The 21,782-nt window shown below is 46.8% G+C and overlaps 3 protein-coding genes across 3 annotated transcripts; all 3 read left to right on the top strand.

The window, feature by feature from the left end:
- Positions 1 to 800: 800 nt before the first annotated feature.
- On the top strand, positions 801 to 7,512 carry AK88_02484 (uncharacterized protein; the record flags this gene model as incomplete). The annotated part of the gene is made up of 7 exons (XM_012480109.1): positions 801 to 893; positions 1,023 to 1,151; positions 1,286 to 1,344; positions 1,462 to 1,862; positions 1,994 to 4,831; positions 4,865 to 6,926; positions 7,110 to 7,512. The coding sequence occupies 7 exons, from the start codon at positions 801 to 803 to the stop codon at positions 7,510 to 7,512; spliced, it is 5,985 nt and encodes a 1,994-aa protein (XP_012335532.1).
- A 726-nt stretch (positions 7,513 to 8,238) lies between these two features.
- AK88_02483 (RdgB/HAM1 family non-canonical purine NTP pyrophosphatase) lies at positions 8,239 to 11,976 on the top strand (the record flags this gene model as incomplete). The annotated part of the gene is made up of 13 exons (XM_012480108.1): positions 8,239 to 8,335; positions 8,529 to 8,703; positions 8,872 to 8,932; positions 9,104 to 9,181; positions 9,341 to 9,381; positions 9,532 to 9,637; positions 9,961 to 10,028; positions 10,153 to 10,228; positions 10,440 to 10,480; positions 10,631 to 10,736; positions 11,056 to 11,133; positions 11,248 to 11,661; positions 11,791 to 11,976. The coding sequence occupies 13 exons, from the start codon at positions 8,239 to 8,241 to the stop codon at positions 11,974 to 11,976; spliced, it is 1,527 nt and encodes a 508-aa protein (XP_012335531.1).
- A 1,060-nt stretch (positions 11,977 to 13,036) lies between these two features.
- On the top strand, positions 13,037 to 20,871 carry AK88_02482 (uncharacterized protein; the record flags this gene model as incomplete). The annotated part of the gene is made up of 2 exons (XM_012480107.1): positions 13,037 to 15,664; positions 15,808 to 20,871. 2 exons carry the CDS (start codon positions 13,037 to 13,039, stop codon positions 20,869 to 20,871), a joined length of 7,692 nt encoding a protein of 2,563 aa, XP_012335530.1.
- Positions 20,872 to 21,782: the final 911 nt, after the last annotated feature.

Here is a 21,782-nt window from a genome sequence, read left to right as displayed (position 1 = left end):
TTTTTTTTTTTTTTTTTTTTTTTTTAATTCCACGTTCATGGAGAGATAGGAAGAGAGAAATACATCGCGTAGCTTTGCGTGAACCATTGAGTTGTATGTGACCCTCGTGGAAAATTTCTACCACACCGGTTGCGTTTCCCCCTGGGGGCTTTCTCTTTCCCCTGCTTCATCGTGAATGTCCTTCCCCCCTTCCGCGTGTACATGTCTTTTTCGTCTGCCCAAATGGTGCACATGTGATTTATAGCTCTTTGGCTGTTTACTCCGTTTCTTCAACTTTTTCATTTTTCCGACTTTGCACTGCTGCTTCTGCACCTCTCCAGTGATTGCTGGCCTCCTTTTTTTTTTCTGAGGACAGGCGAGAGGAGTGTACGTCGTTTTCGTGTTTGTCCATGCGGTGAGGAACACGCAGCTCTTTCTCAACATAAACGCACAGGTGTACATAACTGCATTTCCGATAGGGAAAGGGGGAGAGTACATCGGTTGCATTCAACCCACCTAGGCCAGACAAGCTTTCATTGCTGTTCGTGCGTGCTTTCATAACGGTAACGGGGGCAAGGATTCCCCAAATGAACTCTTTTAGCTTCCCCCATTTTTGCATGAAGACGTGGAGACACAGTGGAGCCCCGATTGGTGTGGTCCGTTTGAACGTATTAACATGTATGTAGGGGTAGAGGCCCGCCCAGCAGCGAAAAGGAGAAAGGGACCTTGGGCTTGTACGAGGCAGAAAGGACTCGTTTAGGACTTCGTAAAAACAGAGTAGGATATAAGACAAACCGACTAACGTTCCGCCGACATGCACGATGGAGGGCCACACGGAATACGAGTTCAAGGACAACCTGAACATAAATATAATCAGGACGAACGATGTGAAGAGGCGCTTCTACAGCTACACGGTAAGTTAGGGCATGGCGAAAGAGGTGTGTGGAGTCGCGCGTCGCCGCATGTTTGTCGTGCGCTCAGTCGACGCACTGCTCAACCCACCCATGACTCAACCGACTTATTGCATCCCGTTCACCGCTCAGGAGTACGTGCTCGAGTTCAAAGCGCTGAACAGCCAGAAGGTGTTGAAGAAAAGATTTTCAGATTTTGTGACTTTTTACGACCTACTAAAAAATGAACTGCTGGACAAGTTTAGCGAATATCTGGAGAAGGTGAGTCGCCGATCGGGGCTGCTTCCATGGCGGATAAAAGTTACCTGTGAAGAGGAGCTAGCACATGCTCTTCTGTAAGTGGTCAGCTAGTTATAATTTTTTTTTTTTTTTTTTTTTTTTTTTTTCCCCTTCAGATCTCCGTTTTGCCGTCAAAGCGGATGTTCGGGCGATTGAACTACAACTTTGTGGAGGAGTAAGGCTTTCACTTTTGCGCTGCTACATTTCTTCATCGCTTCACTTTTTCGCCACTGCATATGTTCACCGCTGCATATCGTCATCGCTTCCCTTTTTTATTGCTGCGCCCCGCCAGGAGGAGACATCAGCTGGAGCTGTTCCTGAAACGCATTTCCAGCCACAAGAACGTGTACCTGTGCGATCGGTTCTACGACTTTCTGTGCCTAGACAACACTACCAAGTGCCTGTTCAAGCTGATGTGCACGGAGATGACTGACCTGGTGAACCTTCAGAAGTTATTGAAGAAAATAAATTACATCTTGTTCTTATCCCGGAGCAACACGTTGAAGAGTGCGGAGTGCGACATTATAAACTTTTTGTTTCATCTGAAGAAAAATTTACAGCTGAACAATGAAATTAAGTTTTTCATCCTGAACATTTTTCTGCACCACCTGACCTACACCAAGACGCCTGAGAATTTGCTCAAGGTCCCCCTGATGAAGTTTGCCTTTGAGATCATATACGATAATTTGCGTGGTAGGTTTGGTGCTAAGCGGCTGTGTGGCGGCTGCGTCGCGGCTGAGTGGCGGCTTCAACGACAGTCGCAACGACCGTAGCAACGGTGTGTGCCGCTCCTCATTATATGCAACCGTGTTCACCCCCTACAGGCGAGAACATCAACGAGGTGCTGCTGAAGACCGCCTCAGAAACGATTCTGCGAATTGTGGACAAGAAAAACGACGTGTTTTTGGAGTACCTACAAATATACAACTTCAAAGAAATATTTTCCATTTTCAATATCCTGAGTAAAAGAAGAAAAAGAAAAAAGGAGAATAACAAAACAGAAAATATTTCCTTCAATGTGTACATATTAATGTCTCTCTTGCTCCTCTCTTCTATCCACTTAAACGCAATTCAAAATTATTTCTCTGTAAAAAATAAGTGTAATAAAGGAATAGTGATACTGGGTTATATGTACGAAAGTCAGAATATAAATATTCAAGTGATCTGTTGCATTATTTTATCTCTTTTAATTATGAATGAAAAAATAAATGATGAGGAGGTGGTACAGAAAACAAAAATGTCCATCTTGTTAATACAAAAAGAGATTCAGAATCTGAAGGATGTGGATTACCAGCTGATTGAAATTATTTGCAGCAAGAAGAATATGAGTTTGCTTAATAACATTTTGGTTACCCTTTTGAGGGGTAAAAGGGTTGTTCGCCAGATCGGCTTAGGAGGAGTAGCAGGAGGAGCAGCAGGAGGAGTAGGAGATGAAAATGAATTTTTTCGTGAAGCAGAGGATAGTGTTGGGGGTGGTGCTTCGTGCTCCCCTCGTGGTAGTTTTTCTATGGAGGGAAATCCTCTCGAGAAAGATCCCTTCTATGAGCAAAAGGTAAAGCATGCAGATTTTTCCAACAACGACATCATTTTGCAGTTTATCCTTTTCATTATTAACATTGGAGTTAGTGAGTTCTTCCTCCTGAAGAGAAATTACAAAGATAGGATGAAGTTGAAGCAGTTGCAGTTGAGGCAGAAGAAGCAACAGTTGAGGGAGGAGAGATTGCGTAGGAAGAGGGAGAAGAAGGAACGTGCTATGCTTATGTTGAAGGATGAAGGGAATATGGGTGCGCGTCGACTTCAAGGAGATAATGGTACTAAGGATGATGCAGAGGCGTCTTACCTGCGTGAGGAACAAAGGAAAGAGAATCAACGGGTTTACAACTACGACATTGAAAGTGTTGATGAGGACTGTGTGTACAAGAGGGAGTATGTTCCATATGATTATGCGTCTGGTAGAGAACCGTCGCCGATGAAAGGGAGGGGACGAAGAAGGGGTGGAGCAGGACTGCATGGAGGACTGCACGCGGGGAGAGATATTGGTCACCAGCGTGGAGGCACTGATGGGGGCAGTGACTTGGAAGGAGAGGACGATGAGCAATGGGGTGAAGAAGGAGATGTGGGTGAGGATGGAGATGAGGAGGAGGAGGATGGTGATACGGATTTGACAGACGGTACTGATGAAGATAGTGATGGGTCAGGTAGCAGCGCTGGCTCGGAAGACACGCTTCGTGGTGATGGGGACGACGCAGGACATGGGTTAGGGCGCGAGCACGCGCAGGTGAGAAGGGGACAAGGGGAGAAAGGGGAAGCGGAGGATACGGCTTCCACGGTGAGCTCCTGCATCTCGTCTTTGTATTCCTTTTCGAGCGATTGTACTAGTGGCGGCGAGAAGGAGGACACCGCGGGTGCGGAGAAGCACACAGGTGCAGAGAAGAGGGTGCCCCCAATCGACATTGACATGAGCCCTGTGAGGGACGTGACGTACGAGGACGATTTCAGCGTTGACTCGGGTAGCATAAAGGACGACATGGAGTACCTCGAGGGGGCAGAGCATAATAGTAGTAATAATAATAATAATAATAATATGAAAAAGAGTGCCGCACGAAGGAACAGAGGCGATAGTAGCGCGGGTACGAGAAAGGACAAGGAGGAGGCTGCCGCTGCATCTGAAAAGCCAGCGCAGGTAGAAGAAGGGAAGGTGGCAGAACCCGATGCGACGAAGGAATCAGATGCAATAGAAGCCATAAAGGAAGAGATAAGAGCACTTAGAGATGCCAGGAAAAAATATGGAAAAAGGATTAGAAGAATTAACGAGCAGATATTGCTTATCCTGTGTAATGAAAACATGGTGCAAAGTATATTTAAATGTGCTAACCTAGAGAATGAAAAAATTCGAATGTACGCTTGTTTGATTTTGTCCTACGTACCTAACATCAGTGAGGTGGTCGGTTGTACGTCCGTTACTCCAGGTGGTGGTGTGGGAGGTAGCAGTGGAGGCTACCTCAAGATGTGTTGTAGCGAGGATGGGCTGGGTGCAAGCACGAATAGTAGTTTCCGCATGGAGGGACCAGGAACATCCATTCCTCTGCCCGAGATGCAAATGGGAGAGTTTGCTCAGACGGAGAAGGGAATTGGAGACGACATTTGTGTGGTGGTAAATGAAAGCGTTATGTTAGAGAAGAAGAATAATAAGAATTTTGTTTGTAGCGTCGAGGGAGACTACTACAATTATATTTATAGGTTTGAAATTGTGAGCACTCTTCTGAGGTACCTGTTGAGCGACACGTCCTTTCATGATTACATTTTACAATATTTGAAGAAGTTCATTGAGGACCATAGGCACCTTGTCAATTTGAATCACTTTAAGATTAAGCAAACGGAACTGATCAACATGGTGTCCTTCATGGATATGCGGAGGAATGTTGGTGTAGGAGGGAGTGGTGAACATGGTAGCAGGAGGAAGAAGAAGCAGAGGAAGGGGCGAAGCAGAGGTGGAAAGGGTAGGGCAGGCAGAGATAGGAGTGATTGTGAGGGGGGAGATGTGAAGGATACGATGGTGAACAGTGGTGCATCCAAGATGGGATTGGGCAATGAGGGGGACAGGAGGACCCAAGCTGGTTCTTCAGCCGCATCGGGTGTAGCGGGTGGAGTCGGCGCAGCGGGTGTAGCGAGTCCAGCGGGTGCCGCTAGTTTAGGCGGAGGGGGGGCGCTAGTGCAGTACGAAACGAAGGAAGAGGAGAAGAAAAACAATTACCAATGTGTAGTGTATGAACCATCACAAATATATGACCACATGGATTACGTGTTCCGCTACGTGACGAATTTGAGGAAGCTGGGTTTGTTAAATAATTTAATCGTGGAAATGTACAATAATTTGAGGAAGAAGGTAAAGAAGGTGGAGTTACAATTCATATTCGACACGCTGAATAGGAAGGTCCAGCAGAGGGAACAGTTACGAAGAGACATATTCAGGTTGAAGGAAAAATACGAATTTGTAAATGTAACATATAATGAATATATTAACTTGCAGTACGAAACGAATAAACAAATGGGAGTGATGAACAAACTGCTCGAGGAGTTAGAAGAGATTGAAAAGAGAAGAAGGAAAAGTGTAAAAAATCACAAAGCTGTTCATACAAATGTATGTAATTACAGGAAAAAATTAATTCATATTGAAAAAATGATTGAGGAGAGTCCTTCTATAAAGAAATGTCTTCATGAAGAATTAAATAATATAAAAAGGAATGTAGCTTTATACAAAAAGGATAAAAAGAAAATATACTTGTTGATTCTTCTTAATAAGTTTTGCCTAGATGATTTCAACAGGGTTAATAGCAAATTAAAATGCCTGAACACTTCTGTTTCAAATTTGGAACTTCTTTTTAATGAGTATGAAAAGAATATAAATGTGATCGTGAGTGAGTTGAGTTACCTCATTTGTAATGACTTAATTTTACTGGAACTCTTAGGAGACTTGATTCACATCACCGTGAACAACGACAATTTGCCTCATTTGATTGCTCGTGCTAATTGTATAAATAGCTTCAACCAGAATGATTTTACTGAAAAAAAGCTGCTCATTGTGAATAGGGACAGGGGTGGACCTGCTGGGGAGAAGAGGAATATTCTTCACTTTACACAGTCTAGTGACTTGATGGGTGAGGAGGAAGAGTATGGCTACTACGACGCTCGTGATGGAAGGCGTGTGTCGGGGGTCGGGGCGACAATTGCCCACAGGCCTCACCACCATCCTCACCATGCGCATCACCACGCAGGAAGAAATGTGAATGGCATGAAGGCTAACTGCCTCAACAGCAGCGATAGTGACGTGGGGGGAGGGCGCGTGACGAATGCAAAGCGGGTAGAGAGAAGGAAGCAGGAGAATTTTTCACAACAGAACAGGGGTCGCGTTGTGGGTAGTGATGATGAAGACACTCTTTACCCTCATGAGGGAAGCGAATTGGATGGGTCGGCGAGCAGGAGGAGAGGTGGTGGTGTGCATGCGAGGGGTAATGCGCTGTATGAGGATGAGGACCACATGAGGGCGATGCGTTACGGGCAGGCGTCCGGGGGTAGAGGTGGGGACCGCGTTGACCGGGGCGAATTCTTATCGCTAGGAAGTAGCAGCCACCAGAGCGCGTCCCACCGGCTGCGGGCCGAAGGAACGAGGTACGAGGATGTAGGAAGACAGCAGCAGCTTCGCCGACAGGGACACCCAAGCAGGAGTGACCACCATACCTATGACGATGAGGAGGACGAGGGGGCAGATGGAGTCATGAGTGAGTTCCAGGACATGCACTCGATGAACACTCAGGATAGGAGGAACAATATCGGAGAGGACGATCAGAATAACGTTTATGAATGTGATGACCTGGCAGACACTGAATTTGTGTCGAGTGATGAAGAGGATGCAGAACTGAAGGAAAAGATTCACGAGTACAATACGTTTAAGAATAAAGAAGTGAAGGGGGTCCAGCCGGATCAAGTGAGTATCGACCGCCATGCCCTTACGAGAGAAGTGTTTGAACAAATGCTACAGGTTATAAAGGCCAGGAAGAGGGAGCTTGAAAAAATAATGTCCAGCGAGAACAACCAGGTGTATAAGAACATTCACAAGTTCAACTCGCTTTTGAACAAATGTAACACACAGATCGAGCTGCATAAGAAGCAGTATGGGCAGGTGACTCAACAGATCGCCTCCATCAACACGAGCTCCATGGTGAAGAAGTCGGAGTCCATTTACAAGGCCATTCGGGAGTAAGTCCTTTTTCGTGTGGTGTTCGGCACGTGGCGTTCGGCACGTAGCGTTCGGCACGTAGCGTCGCTATGTATGTTGCACCGCGTAACGTCACTATGTATGTTGCACCGCGTAACGTCACTATGTATGTTGCACGCCGTAACATTATTGTGTGTGTGTTGCCCCCCCCCCCCCCCCCGCAGATGGGACGACAAGATAAACCTGCTGAACGAGGAAGTGAAAGTTGTGGAAGGCGAGAAGAAGGAGAAGCAGAAGGAGATCGCTCTGCATAAAAAAAAGCTAGACAAAAAGGAGAAGGAGAAAAGCCAAAAGAAGGAAGAACTGCGACTGTTGGTGACCAACATGTATAAACACAATAATTATATAAAGAAAAGGTTCAAGCGGGAGCAGAAGGTTGTGCTGCTCGTACTCTACAACTCGTGGTTCATGTTCCATTACATATACATAATATACCTGAACACACTCAAATTAAAAAACTACCTCGCGTACAAGCACAGCATAAGTGAGGAGTGCCAGGCCTCTGCCAAGCAGACCATCAACAACATCAGCCAGTTCTCCGAGTTGCTCGACGAAAATGATTATTGAAGGGGAATACTTTAAAAAATTTTTTTTTATCTCCTAAAATGAGCGGTTCGGTGGGCCCCATGCCGAAGTCTCCATCCCCGATGAGGACACATGTCACGTGTCAGGTGTCACGCGTGACGTATCACGTATCACGTGTTAACCATTTTTTTTTTTTTTTTTTTTTTTTGTCCGTTGTGTAAAAACATATATGTGTAACGCGACTGTACGTATCATTTTGTGAAGAAACTGTATCGTACGGAGTTTGTGCTTTTTTTTTTTTTTTTTTTTTTTTTTTTTTTTTTTTTTTTTTTTAAAAAAAAAGTACAAACATTTAAAAGATAGTAGTAAAATATGCAGTTTATAGCTCAATCGGTGAAATGTCATATTTAGGGTTTGCTGTTTGCGGCCGTCGTTCAGTTATGTTAGTGCAAAATGGAAAGCGAGATTTTGCTTTGCTGCTCCTCTTCTCTGCTATATAGAACCGAACTGCGTCATTTTTTTTTTTTTTTTTTTTTTTTTTACAAGGTGTGATTATCGTGTCATGTTCCTGTTGAGTGCTTTCTGCTTTTTTCTCCCTTCCGATCGCTGACTTGGTTACCCACTTGGAGGAAACTCTCCTCGAGTGACCCATCGACCATTGCGCTGCTCTCCGTTTCGTACCTCTCTCTGTTGGGTGACTTATTCGTTAACAACGAGTTGCCGCCCCGCTTCCAGTTTGTGAGTCGCTTCCAACTTGGCACCCCCCCCATGGACATTTACCTCGTGACGGGCAACAAACACAAAAGACTGGAGTTCCAGCGCCACATGAATGGCGAGCTGGAGGTTCACTTCGCGGACGTTGATTGTACGTAGGGGGGGGTAGAGTGGTCTGTCCCCGATTAGGTTGAGGAGGGGCTCCTTCCATCACACGGAGACTGCGAACCCCTCCTCACCGAACAGTACAGCAGTGGAGCAGCACAGCAGTAATACAGCACACCAGTTAAACTGTTTAAGCACACGTTCTCTCCTGCCTCCGCTTCCTTCCCCCCCCCCCGCAGTGATTGAAATTCAGTCCAATGACATCGTGAAGATAAACGAGCACAAGGTCAAGTGTGCTCATGAGATTCTGAGCAAAGATACATCAGGGGAGAGTCAGGCGAGAAAGAAGCTAGTAATCACAGACGACACAGGACTCTACATGGAGTGTTTGGGTTCTTTCCCTGGCCCATACATGTACGGTGCGGAGTGGCGACAAGAGCTACCGCGCGTGCGCGTTGATTAGCGAAAAGGCAGTGCTTCTCCTGTCGCTAATGCTACTGCTGCTACTGCTCCTGCTGCGGCGTGACCCCCCAGTGTGAAAACAATGACCGCGCTGCTTTCCCCCCCTTCGCCCCTCTTCAGCAAGTGGATGCACAAGAGTGTAGGTTCGCAGGGAATTGTGGACGTGGCTACGAAGTTCCAGGTCAGTCCCCGCACCTGCGCGCGATCACACTTAAGTGAGGGTCTTTCACGTTGGCCCCCAAGTAGTAGTGTGGGTGCGTATAGGATTTGCCCAGGTGTGTGGCTTTCTCTCCTCCCCCCTCCGATTGACCCCTTTAAGCATTCATCGCTCACCGACCACCCCCCTCCACAGAATAACAAGTGTTATGCCATTTGCGTGTATTCCGTGTACGACGGGAAGGAAGTGTACTCCTTCGAGGGCGTCACTCAGGTAACGTCCTTCCCCTGGAGAGGTTTCTGTTCATCAACGAGCTGTCCTTAAGGAACCCAGCCGACTTTACTCCCCCCCCCCAGCAGTTGTCCATGCGATGAGAAAAAAAAAAAAAAAAAAAAAAAAAAAAAAAAATTACATGTTCTTTTTTTTTTTAAGGGAACGATTACCGGTCCCCGAGGGTCAACCGACTTTGGCTGGTAGGTTTACATACATGTAGAAATTTTTTTTTTGTCCCTCCGCTGGGTCATGGGCTCTTCGAACGTTTGGCGCGTTGCGTTGTTTCCTCTTCCCTTACACGACTTGCCCACTCACTCTACCTGCCTGACCCCTTCGCGTGGCACCCACAGGGACAATATTTTTTCCCCCGAGGGGTGTAGCAAAACGTTTAGCGAAATGTCCTTCGAGGACAAGCAGGAATCCTCCCCGCGTTTCAAGGCCTTCCTGCAGCTGAAGGTGGGTTGCTTCCTGACTGACAACGAAGTATTAGAGGAGCTGCACGTCCAGTCCACATGGCTCCTTTCACACCCTTCACTTCTTATTCGCCTTCCCTTATTGTTTGCCTGTCCCCCCGTTAGGCCTTCCTGCTGGAGCAATTGAGCAAGCAGAGCGCGTAACTGCCTCCTCCAGGATCAGCGTCTCTCCCCCTTAGGCGGCATTTGTGTATACAGTCTACGTGGAGACCACCAAAAAAAAAAAAAGAAAAAAAAAGCTGCACACCGCTGCATGGGTCTCTTCGTGAAAGTTAGAGACCTGTTATTGTATAATACCTTTTTAAGGCGCGGGACGTGATGTTCCTGACGGAGGACCAGGACCCCGAGGAGCTGAAGAAGGAGGCCAATGAGAAGTGGGCGACGGTAAGGTGCACGTTTGTTGTGGCTTTGCGTCTACCTGTGGCGGCGTGTGCATACGCGTACGCACACAAATGTATTTACGCGTACACATTGGCCCCCGTACCCCCCACACGCCAGGGCGAGGCGGAGGAGGCAGTCCTTCGAGGACAAGCAGGAATCCTCCCCGCGTTTCAAGGCCTTCCTGCAGCTGAAGGTGGGTTCCGGACTGACAACGAAGTATTAGAGGAGCTGCACGTCCAGTCCACATGGCTCCTTTCACACCCTTCACTTCTTATTCGCCTTCCCTTATTGTTTGCCTGTCCCCCCGTTAGGCCTTCCTCCCCCCCAGCAGTTGTCCATGCGATGAGAAAAAAAAAAAAAAAAAAAAAAAAAAAAAAAAATTACATGTTCTTTTTTTTTTTAAGGGAACGATTACCGGTCCCCGAGGGTCAACCGACTTTGGCTGGTAGGTTTACATACATGTAGAAATTTTTTTTTTGTCCCTCCGCTGGGTCATGGGCTCTTCGAACGTTTGGCGCGTTGCGTTGTTTCCTCTTCCCTTACACGACTTGCCCACTCACTCTACCTGCCTGACCCCTTCGCGTGGCACCCACAGGGACAATATTTTTTCCCCCGAGGGGTGTAGCAAAACGTTTAGCGAAATGTCCTTCGAGGACAAGCAGGAATCCTCCCCGCGTTTCAAGGCCTTCCTGCAGCTGAAGGTGGGTTCCGGACTGACAACGAAGTATTAGAGGAGCTGCACGTCCAGTCCACATGGCTCCTTTCACACCCTTCACTTCTTATTCGCCTTCCCTTATTGTTTGCCTGTCCCCCCGTTAGGCCTTCCTGCTGGAGCAATTGAGCAAGCAGAGCGCGTAACTGCCTCCTCCAGGATCAGCGTCTCTCCCCCTTAGGCGGCATTTGTGTATACAGTCTACGTGGAGACCACCAAAAAAAAAAAAAGAAAAAAAAAGCTGCACACCGCTGCATGGGTCTCTTCGTGAAAGTTAGAGACCTGTTATTGTATAATACCTTTTTAAGGCGCGGGACGTGATGTTCCTGACGGAGGACCAGGACCCCGAGGAGCTGAAGAAGGAGGCCAATGAGAAGTGGGCGACGGTAAGGTGCACGTTTGTTGTGGCTTTGCGTCTACCTGTGGCGGCGTGTGCATACGCGTACGCACACAAATGTATTTACGCGTACACATTGGCCCCCGTACCCCCCACACGCCAGGGCGAGGCGGAGGAGGCGAACGCCCTGTGGAGACAGGCCCTGAAGGAGTGCATCAAGTACTCCATGAGGGGATTCCCAACGAAGAAGAACACAGACATGCAACTGACCTTGCGCCTCAACCTATCCCTTTATCATTTTAAAAAAAAAGAATTCCATGAATGCATTAACCAATGCGATATCATTTTGGAGGGAGTGGCCGACCTGGACGGACTCCTCAATCGATACGAGGTGGAAGTTACGCAGTCGGAGGTGACACCCATGAATGGAATGGCGGCCCCCGCAACACTCCCAGCCCATACGGAGGAGACGGACGCATCCACAAGGGAGAAGAAAGAACAGGACACGTGCGTGCTCAGGAGAGATACACTGGTGAAGCTTTTTCTCCGCAGGGCCTACTCCTATCTGATGTTGCAGGTGAGTCTGCGTAGGGGTGACTGTTTCACCCTCTGTTAGGTAACACGTCTTTGTATAATGTCCACCCATCCTCATATAATACCTTTGTGCCCCTTCCCCCCCCCACTTGCTCATTTCTTACCATGACAGGAATTCGAAAAGTGCAGGGAAAACCTCCAGCTGGTAAAACGAATTGACCAGGGGAATGCCGAGTTGATGAATTTGGAACGGAAGGAACAAGTGGAGCGAGTCGATTATGCGAAAAGGCAAAAGCAGTTGTACAGGCGAATGTGCAACGCGAGTGGCGTGTTGCCTGAGTCTAAGGGGAAGGGATGAACAAGGAGAGGGGCACTTTTCTTCTCACGACGTTGATATGTTCCTCCTAGTGTACGTTTGCTTTTCTGTTGGACTTCCTCCTCATCCCACTGCACTGTTCAGAGGAGTGCAAAGAGGTCGCCTCGACCATTTTGACCATTTTTTCATGCTGCGTGGATACGTCTGTGCGGTGATATAACTAACCGAGCTGATCAAAATTGTCGTAAAAAAAAAAAAGGATGATTGGGGGAGGAAAAGAGTGACGCGCAACAATGCATAAATAAATTGCCGCATGTTTGATCTGACACCCTTTTTTAAGTGTGTCCCTCCTCTTAACCTTTCCAGCTATATCTCAAACTGGTATGTTTTCTTTCCTTTATTATTATTTTTTTTTTTTTTTCCCACTCTAAGTGAAAACTCCTTTTGGCTAGTTAAGCACGTTATCCAATTATGTATGAACATGTGCAGGTGAAATGCAAAAAAAAAAAAAAAAAAAAAAAAAAAAAGCTTTTTTGAATTTACCTCCGGGTGATGTAGAAACAATCTCGGGGAAGGGGTTGGAGTACAAACGAGATAGGGATGGAGAAAAAGAAAATGTTCGTCCTTCAACAGTCTACCTCAAGCGACTGGATGATGAAATTGTATCATCTGCACAGTTCCTCCAAAGGGAACAGCTCCCTCAGTGCTCGAGTGGGGAACCCTTTTACCCAACCCCCTTTTTTTATACATGACGTGAATGAATAGGAAAAACGCCAAAAAAAAAAAAAAAAAAAAAAAAAAAAATACTAAGTAACGCATAATTGGAAGGAAAATAAAAAAAAAAAAATAGTAATAATAACCACTATGAGGGAAACACCCCTCAACAAAGGAAAGTCAGCAGAAAAGAGAAGGGGGGAGACACCCCTTTTTTTTTTTTTTTTGTGAGAATTGTTGCAGAGGAAGGGATACTTTCGAATAGGAAATTCCAACTGTGCAGAGCCATCAAGGGGGAAGTAATTTCTTGAATTAATCCCCAAGGTATGATCCTTGTGGGGAAAGGAGAAAAAAAAAAAAAAATACCAAGGGCACATGTGCAGGCAGGATGAAACAGCAAGGGGGAAGCTTCAATGAAAATGATAAAGGCGAGATGGGGGCTGCGGTGGAAGTGGTAACGGCGTGGGAGAGGACGAAGGAAGAGATCGACCAAGCATCCCCCAGAAGAGAACAGCAACAGGTTAGAACGGTATCTCAAGAGGACTACTCGAATGATGAGCCCCCCTATTCAGTGATTACTCAACTGGCTTATCAACACGGAGGGCCAGTGACAACATTTTTAACCCCCCCGGATGAGGCAAGCACAGACTTCAACCCTTGGGTGAATGATTCACCATGTGGTATCACCAATAAGGGGCACGATGTTTCACGTGAGGGAGAAGGAATTGATGGTCCTTCTCCTTACTTGCTTCGCAGCTACGGAAGTGATGATGAGGCATGGAAGTCAACTCGAGAGAGTTCAGATGATGTGGGGGGGGTGCACCATGAAGGGGGTACATCCTCAAGCGACGAAGAAGTGACAAAGAGAAAAATGACTCTTCTTGGTGAGGTCGGCCTCAGTAATAACGCGTTTCTGCGTGGTGAGATGTGCCCAAGCAATGACGCATGCCTGCCTGGTGAAGACAGAGCAGGGGAGGAGGGGCCCAGGGGAGAGAGCCTCGACGAAAGAGAAAAAAGAATGGTTTACAAAAAGGCCGACGAAATAATAAACGGGGACTCTGGGGGGGGAGAGGACTGGCTGTTGAGCGAGTCGGAGGGGAACGAACCGCCAAGTGGGGAGGGGATGCAGCAGAGTGGGGTGCAGAGGCGCAGCTCATTGGATCGACGCGCGCTCAACCTAAGCGCAAAGGAGCTGCACGCATTTTTGAAACGGGACAAGTACCACCTGACGAAAATGAAGACGCGCATGAGGAATGTGGTGTACAGGTACTTGTACGAGCGCGCAAGGGGGAGAAGCCAGCCAGGTGAAAAGGAAACCATGAGTCGTGAAGCATCGAGCATGGCGCGCATACACACGTTGGAGGCAGAGACGACAGACGTGGCGTCCTCCTCAGAGGACATGGCAAATCTTCTATACACGGAGTGCACCATACGAAAGACAAAAATCGCTCAGTTAAGGAGTGTAAGTAAGCTTGTTTGTGACAGGAGGAATGAAAAGTGCATGCGTATTGTGAGCTACAAGAATGTTTACCTGTTTGATGCATGCGGTTGTTGTTCTGACGACGGTTCTACTGGTGACGTGGGTGACGTTGGTGAAGTGGCGGGCGGGGTATGTAATGTACCGCCCCGTAAGAGGGAAGTCATTCCACAGAGGCCTCTCCCCACCTACCGATTCACCTGCAACAACCACTTCGTATGTCTTCAAAGAAAAGATAATGAGGTGCACGTGTTCAGTCACAGGGTGCTAAGTCTAAATGAGTCCATTTTTTTTAAAAACAAGGAGAGCAAGACGACGAACGAAGAAGAATTGAAAAAGTTCCTCAACGACTTAACATGCAGTGGGGTTGAAACAAATTGTAAAAGGGTGAAGCTGAACTGGGAAGCATATCCCTTTTACATCATTAGGGATTCCTCATGGAACAAAATAAAGAGTATCCACCTGAACGCGTCGAATCATTTGTGTGTATGCACAGAGACAGGTTCTTTTGTGTATCAATTATATTTTACAAATGGAACGATTCAAATAAAGTTCAGTGGAAGTCATTTGTATCGTAGTGTGTCTGTGCAGAAGGAGAATGAAGTGTTGGAGGCGTACCTGAGTAGTGAGAAGAAGATGGTCCATGTGAGTCATTATGCCCTTTTTTTACTTCAACGAAATAGCAAATTTTTTAAGGGTGACTTGTTTACTCTCATTAAGCATATAAAATGTCGACAGCGAATTTTAAGTGTATCGTTTTGTGGTGACTGGATCATCCTCTCCTTCCACAATAGAGTGTCTGTTCATTATAAGGTCAGTGGGAAGGTGCACTTCATTGTGCAGATTAACTCACAGGGAGATGTCGTTGGTGCAGAGGTTAGGCAAGAAGCGGTTCAAGTGCACAGCCCACGTGTTAGCGAGGCAACCAAGCGGGGTATTCCTGAGCCAACCCATCACATACCTCTTTTGTGTCCCCTCCAAGGGGATAACCTTTTTTGTTTATCGTATGGAAGGAAGATAAGTATATTAGAATACTCCAATGGGGTTATTCTGCGGAAGCAGTTTCAATTGAATCACTCGGTGCAATTTTTAAAAGTCGTGCGAAATAACATGTTGGTTACTTACGGAGAGAAGGAGTTACATGTATTTCAGCTGGTGTGTGTGAAGAAGGAGTTTTCTCTTTTGTTTTTTTTTAACAAAGCGGTTAGTAATGCTAAGTGTTCGAAGATACATGAGGAGGGAAAGACGTTCGAAAGTTATGCGGAAGCCATAAAGGTGAAGGTCAAGCTGATTAAGATTAACAGGGACGACCAAGTCGCGAGGCGAATTTTTTATGCACTGAATGGGGATGGCACGAAGGGGACTGACGCCACTTCCGAGGGCGGTGCCCACTTCTACGTTAACCTCCTTTACATTTACATTTTGAACGGCGATCGAGTTGACCTCGTGGTGGTGAATTCGCTGGTGTATTTGATTTACTTGCTTTTCAGCCACCACAGGTATGGCCTGCTCCTGGCCCTGATGCTGCACTTGTACGAGGTAAGTGTGTGGGGAGGTGACTTCCAACCGCTGCTCATCACTGCCCCCCGCTTCGTATCACGTCTCATCACTTCTTATCACTTCTTATCACTTCTTATCTCTTCTTATCACTTCTTATCACTTCTTATCACTTCTTAACGCAGGGAAACTGCTGCACGTTGACGGACTTCCCCTTGGACGAGGAGGACAGGAGGGAGAAGCTGAAGCCACTCTTCTACTTCCTCTTCGAAGCAAGAATGAACGACATAATAAAAAATGGAAACCGGTTTGGCAGGGATCCACGCAACAGCATCTACCATGTGCAGGTGGAAGGGGGACAGTGTGATAAGGAGGGAGAAGGGAGAATAAAGAATGCTTCAAACGAATTGAACAATGTGTGTAGCCGCACGCCCAGCCACACTTCCAACCACACATTAGAGAGTGTAAATAAAATCGGGTCCTCCTCCGAGTCTTCCACTTCAGCATCAGTGGACCAAGCCATTTCTGCTTCTACCCCTGTTGCATTAAATGATAAAGTGTTAATCGGTGAGGGAGAAGTCGTGACGGAGTGGCCCTCACTTCCCTCCCCTCAAGTAACAACTCCTCATGGAAGAGGTACCACTCAGGAGGAAGGGCAGCCCAAAGGAGGACAGCTTGTTTTGAATGGAAGAATGGTCTCACATAGTTGTATTAAGGAACTTCAAAAGTTATGTCTCCTGGGCATTGAAATTAGTATAAAATTTAATACGAATCTTCATGAATGCATATTTGAGTTACTTCGTAAATTCGGTGCAGAGAATTTGTATTTTCACCTCATTGAAGATTACATTTTGAGGAAGAGGATTGGCATCACTCACCACTCTCTTGTGTATAGTTTGACTGAACACTTCAAGCGCTTGTACAGGATGTTCTCGGAGTGCGACGACTCCTGTTACGATTTGTTTTTATTCTTTTGCGGCCTCGTTGGGGGGGCGTTCCGATCGGAGCGGCTAAATGATCGGCTAAATGAGCGACGCTTGAGCGAGGTTGTATTTTCTCCTGTGGAAAACGGCGCTGACAGTAACGACGACATTGTTGACCGCTGCTACGATGACGGCTGCGCGGACCTGGACGTGCACCTGTACCGCCACCACCTAGCCGCGCAGAACATCTGGGCGAAGATCCGGATCGTTTATGCCTTTGTGTGCACAGTAGAAATGTACTCCCGCCTGTTCGAAGGAATAATTCTTGAAGGGGGGGACATGGAAAGCATCATCTCACATCTCCCAATTCATCTTAGTGCCTTCATTTATAACAAACACAATGAAGACCGAATCACCACAGCAGAGTTTTTCATTTCTTACCTGATTAGAAAAAAAAACAAACTTTTTTATAGCTACTGTCGATGCAATAACTTGAAGAGTGACGAGCTGCCCATTTACCTGCCCATGTACATGTACAAAAATTTTTACCATTCTTATGTCTTCGTCGATTATGTCTTCTCCATTATGTTTAAGATTCCCTTCAGCATCAGCTTGAATCGATTTTCATTACCGTTAGAGGAGGGCATCACTCTGAAGAGTTGCTACTCAGACGTGGATGCAAGTTACCAGTTCGATGATTCTTCAAATTACAAAAATGTATTTTTTATATTTTCTCCTTTTCGTGTGGAGAGAGAGAATCACTGTACCTTGAACAGAACCATATTGTCTCTTTGGCGGTACCTTCTAGATGGGACCAACTCTTGTGTGGGCAAGTATCTCCCCATGCGTGTTGCAAGTGGTTGTGATAAGGGCACTTTTCTGGAGTTTCTGTCCTGTCAGGGGGATGCAAGGTTACAGGAAGACATGACCTGTGCAGGAAAAAACGACCAACACAAAATAAACCTAAATGATTATTCTAATTTGGACAAAAATGGAATGTTCTTACTTCTGCAGTTATCATTGAAGGATACCTTTTATATATTAAATCGGAGTTTTTTCCAATACAACTTTGCTGAGAATTATAACATTGTTAATCTTTTGATTCGTAATTTGTGTATTTTTTACCTGCACATGGTCATAACTTTTCTCTTTTACGTCATATACTTGAAGAAGATTTTGAGGCATAATTTGTCAGAGGAGACATGTGTACAGATTTATAAAGAAGTGATAACAGCTGTTAACAGTTGCAAAGATTATGATCAAGTTAATGATGTGTGTTTGAGGTTGGTTCATGTGATTGAAAAAGAGAGACATACCCATGTTCAGAAAAATTTTCCCCGCATGGTCAGGTGGATTACGTTACAACTTTTTTATATAAAGAGACATAGGAAGGAAATGGCCAATTCAATAACGTACTTGTTGATTTTGTTTTTCATTCTTCAGAGTGATTGTAATGTGTACTCATTCGATTATCTCTTGGGTGTTTATTTTGTGAATTTTTTGCTCCGATTATCATGTGGGGGGGGCAGGAAGGAGGGTTTGACCAGCTCATGGATGGGAAGACGCCGGTTTGGGAAATTTATGAAAAGGTGTTTGAACTTTTCGAATAAAAATTATTTGAACAAGATTAGACCACACGTGAAGGAACAAGACTTCCTTCGAACCTTTCACTTGAAGGAGATCAACTTACGTGTAAAGAAGAGCCAGATCAAGAAGAACGTTGAAGGGACATCCTCTCCTCAGGACAACTTAGTGAATTACTTGTTGAGGGCGGCGTACAACGTCGATGTGTCTGACCTGCTTCGCCAGCATGGCGGTGATGAATATCTTTACCAGGATGGGCGTGATGAGCGTACTGGGGTGAGTGACGAAGGGGAGGCGGTGCAAGTGACACGTGATGAGGGGTGCGCGTTTAAGAGGGTGGGTTCGGGGAGATCCCTTGGGGGAACTCCATCCGGGGGAGTGCCCACTCGGGAGGGGAAGACACGAAAGGCGGAGAAGACGGGGGACATTTTCCGTTTGAAGTTTTGCAGGATGCACTACGGGTATATCTTACTGCTATACGTAAAGAGGTTGTTGGTGTTGCACCGGGGGGGGCGGTCCCCTGGGGGGGAGAAGCGCGACAAGAGCAATCCCTCACATGCTCCTCCAACCAGCGGTCATGCACAAATTTGCACAGAGATAGGTCAGCGTGGAAGGCTCAGGAGGAACGTAGATAAACTGCTCAAGTACATCCTCCTCTTCAGTCACGTGCGAAAGTGCGAGCAGGTCTACCTGGTCATACTTAACCACTTCGGTCGCTATGACGTTGTCTTGAACCACTACAGAGCGAGAAGGGAATGGAGGAACATGCAGGCCTATATTTTTGTACACATATTTTTTTTTTTTAAAGAAAGGAATGTAAAGAGGAGGTTGCGTGGGTACTTGTTCTATGCCGATGTGTTACAACACATGGACATGATGAGCGATGTGTTTGTGAATTACATCTTGGGGACCTATTTCGTTTTTCATAACAGCACGGTGAAGCTGCTCCGGGGGGGACAAGGCGATATGCAGGACTGCGTGAGAAGTGTCGTCCCCCCCACCGCTACCAAGAAGGGAGACCTGAAAAAGAAAAGCCCATGGGGGAAGACACACATACTTAGCCTATGTAAGGTATTCACCACGACGCTGATTAAATGTCGCAACCTCTCCGATGTGGCCAAGCGGAGAGTGTATTACCTGCTTCTATACGAAGCTCGTATGCCGAGCAGGATTCAGAGGTACCTCCACAAGAAAATCTTTTATGCCTACCTAACCCTGCTGTGTAAATACAAAAAGGATCATGTGTACAGGTGTGTCAAGTATGTTAATGTATACAAATACAAGGAGCTATTTGAGCGCCATGAAAATGTGAATGTCCTACTCCATCTCCACGAGCGTCAGGGCAACTTCCTCACCATCATCGACCTGTGTCTTAAGTTGATCAAGCAGAATATTTTAAAATTGAAAAATGCTTTTTCTAAACAGAAGGATTGGCATGTGCCGGAGGACGTCACATACGGGGATGTTTACTCGGTTAGGTTTTGCACCCGAGTCGATATTTATAATTTGTGTTCCATGCCCTTGAAGAGGAGCGTCCGCAGGATATTCTTCCAGGGGGCGGCCAGCCAAGGTGATCATCGTGATCGTCCTGATCGCCCGCATGCGCAGCAGCAGGAGGAGGAAGCGGAGGAGGGGGCAGGGGGCAGTGTCACCGAGAGGGACTCATTATTGGGTAGGCTTCTTAACCCACTGCACAGCTCCGCGGAGAGGCGTGCGTGGGAGAGCTACTTCGTGAAGACGCCTCGCTGGGGGGGCAGCAAGCCGAAGCGAAACCTGCTGAAGGGGGAGGCAAGTGGGAAGACGAACCAGACCGGTACAGTAGGAAAGTGGAAGCAAGCGAATCTAGCCAAGGCGTGTCGCATCTTTCTCACGCGTGAATACAATGCGGTGTTCCTCTACATATACATGCTGACCTTTGTCCTGCGAAGGAACAAGCTACAGAGCGACCGGATCAACGAGTACGTTTTGTTTTTCATTGTTGACGAATGTGTGAGGGGCTTCATCGGGGTATGTGAGGACCTGGGATGCGGTGCCCAGGGGCAGCGTGGTGAGCGGTGCCTCGTTGTAGAAGAGAAGGAAGATTGTGAAGGCACGGAAATGAGAAACGAAGACGCACCCCCCACAGACGCGATTGCATTCTTTAGCTACCTGTTTGACCAAATAATCTTCTTCGTTATAAATATAAATTCTCACCGACGTGTTCAGAGGGTCTGCAAGCAGCTCCTTTCCAAGTACAGAACATTTCAAGTGAAGCTCGTGAGACCTCCCCTCATTGGACTTTTAAAAAGCATGACCGAGACCTACTCCCTCCTTAATAATAATTGTCACACGGCGGAGAAGAGGATAAAGAAACAAATAGAGTCGTATACGCTTGAGCGAAGGAAGGGGCTCGTGGTAGACTTGCATGTGGACCACACGCATCCCTTCAACACCAAGTTGTGCTCCCACAGCAAGCAGGGGAAGGCGGCGGCGCGCCAGCAGCGGCACGGTCAACAGGCTAATCAGCAACCCACTCAACAGCCAGCGCAGCAAGCCGTGCAAGCCGTGCAACCCGTGCAACCGAGTCAGCCGGCTCAGCAAGAACAGACGGAACTGCTTCCTCCCGAGATGTGCACAGATGGCGCCCCCCTTGGTGACGCCCTGTGGCTGAGCAAGTGCGAACACGACCACCACTTCTCCTGTTCGAAGAGGTGCCACCTGTGCGGCGCGAGCGAGGAGCAGTCCCGCAAGTCGCTCGGGTAGAGCGGCCACACGGGCAGCAGCGAGCGTGCAGACGGAGAAGCGGACGCACCGGTTGTTAACTTTGCTTGCGCTGCCCATTTTTTTTGTTTTTTAATTTTGCCTTTTTTGTGCGCCCACAAAAAAACCTAGTATCGTGTGTGGCAACATGTCCCTCCTACCTCAAGACGCCGTCACGTGTGCACGTCCTGTGACCCGTTGCCCGCAATGGCTTTGAAAATGCATCCCTTGTCTGGTCTCCCGTTCAGATCAAATAAGATCCTGTGTGAGATTTTCCATCGGGTTGGCCCACCACTGCGTGAGCATGCAGCGTTGTACACTAATGGTGTGTTCAATTGAAAAGGAGCGTGGGGAGATCATCTCCTCTTTTGTGTCCCCTCCACACCCATTGCAGACTGCCTATTGGGTCACGACACAGGCTGCAGCTGGGAAAAAAAAAAAAAAAAAAAAAAAAAAAAAAAAAATCCCACCATCTGACGAATCTATCACTTAAAAAAATGTGTCCCTTAAAAAGGTGCGCCGCGTTTAGTACTAAGTTTTTTTTTTTGTTTTTCCCCTACACCCCTAAATTATTGTACGTTTTGATCGTGAGCGTCGAAACCATGTGACGTTTCCTCAAAGAAGGAATTTTTAAACACGTGGGCCGAACGAAGAGGTGTGTATTTGGGTAGTCGTGGTGTATGCCACCCTTTGTGCGATTTGGGGAGGCTACATATTGCATAACTAATGAGCGTGGGGGGTTAGTGAAAATGGCTCGCTCGATTTGGTTATATGGAGGGGAAGCTACATTTTTTTTTTTTTTTTTTTTTTTTTTTTCACTTTTGGCGGGAACAGTCCCTTGTGGGGGGTGTTGGGTTTGGGTTGTCATTTGTCCCGGTTTTGTGCATCGCTTCTCGCTGTGCATTTGCAGTTGT

This window comes from Plasmodium fragile, assembly GCF_000956335.1.
Source record: "Plasmodium fragile strain nilgiri unplaced genomic scaffold supercont1.24, whole genome shotgun sequence".
NCBI classification, from domain to species: Eukaryota; Apicomplexa; class Aconoidasida; order Haemosporida; family Plasmodiidae; genus Plasmodium; species Plasmodium fragile.
This window is presented reverse-complemented; position numbering and strand designations above follow the sequence as displayed.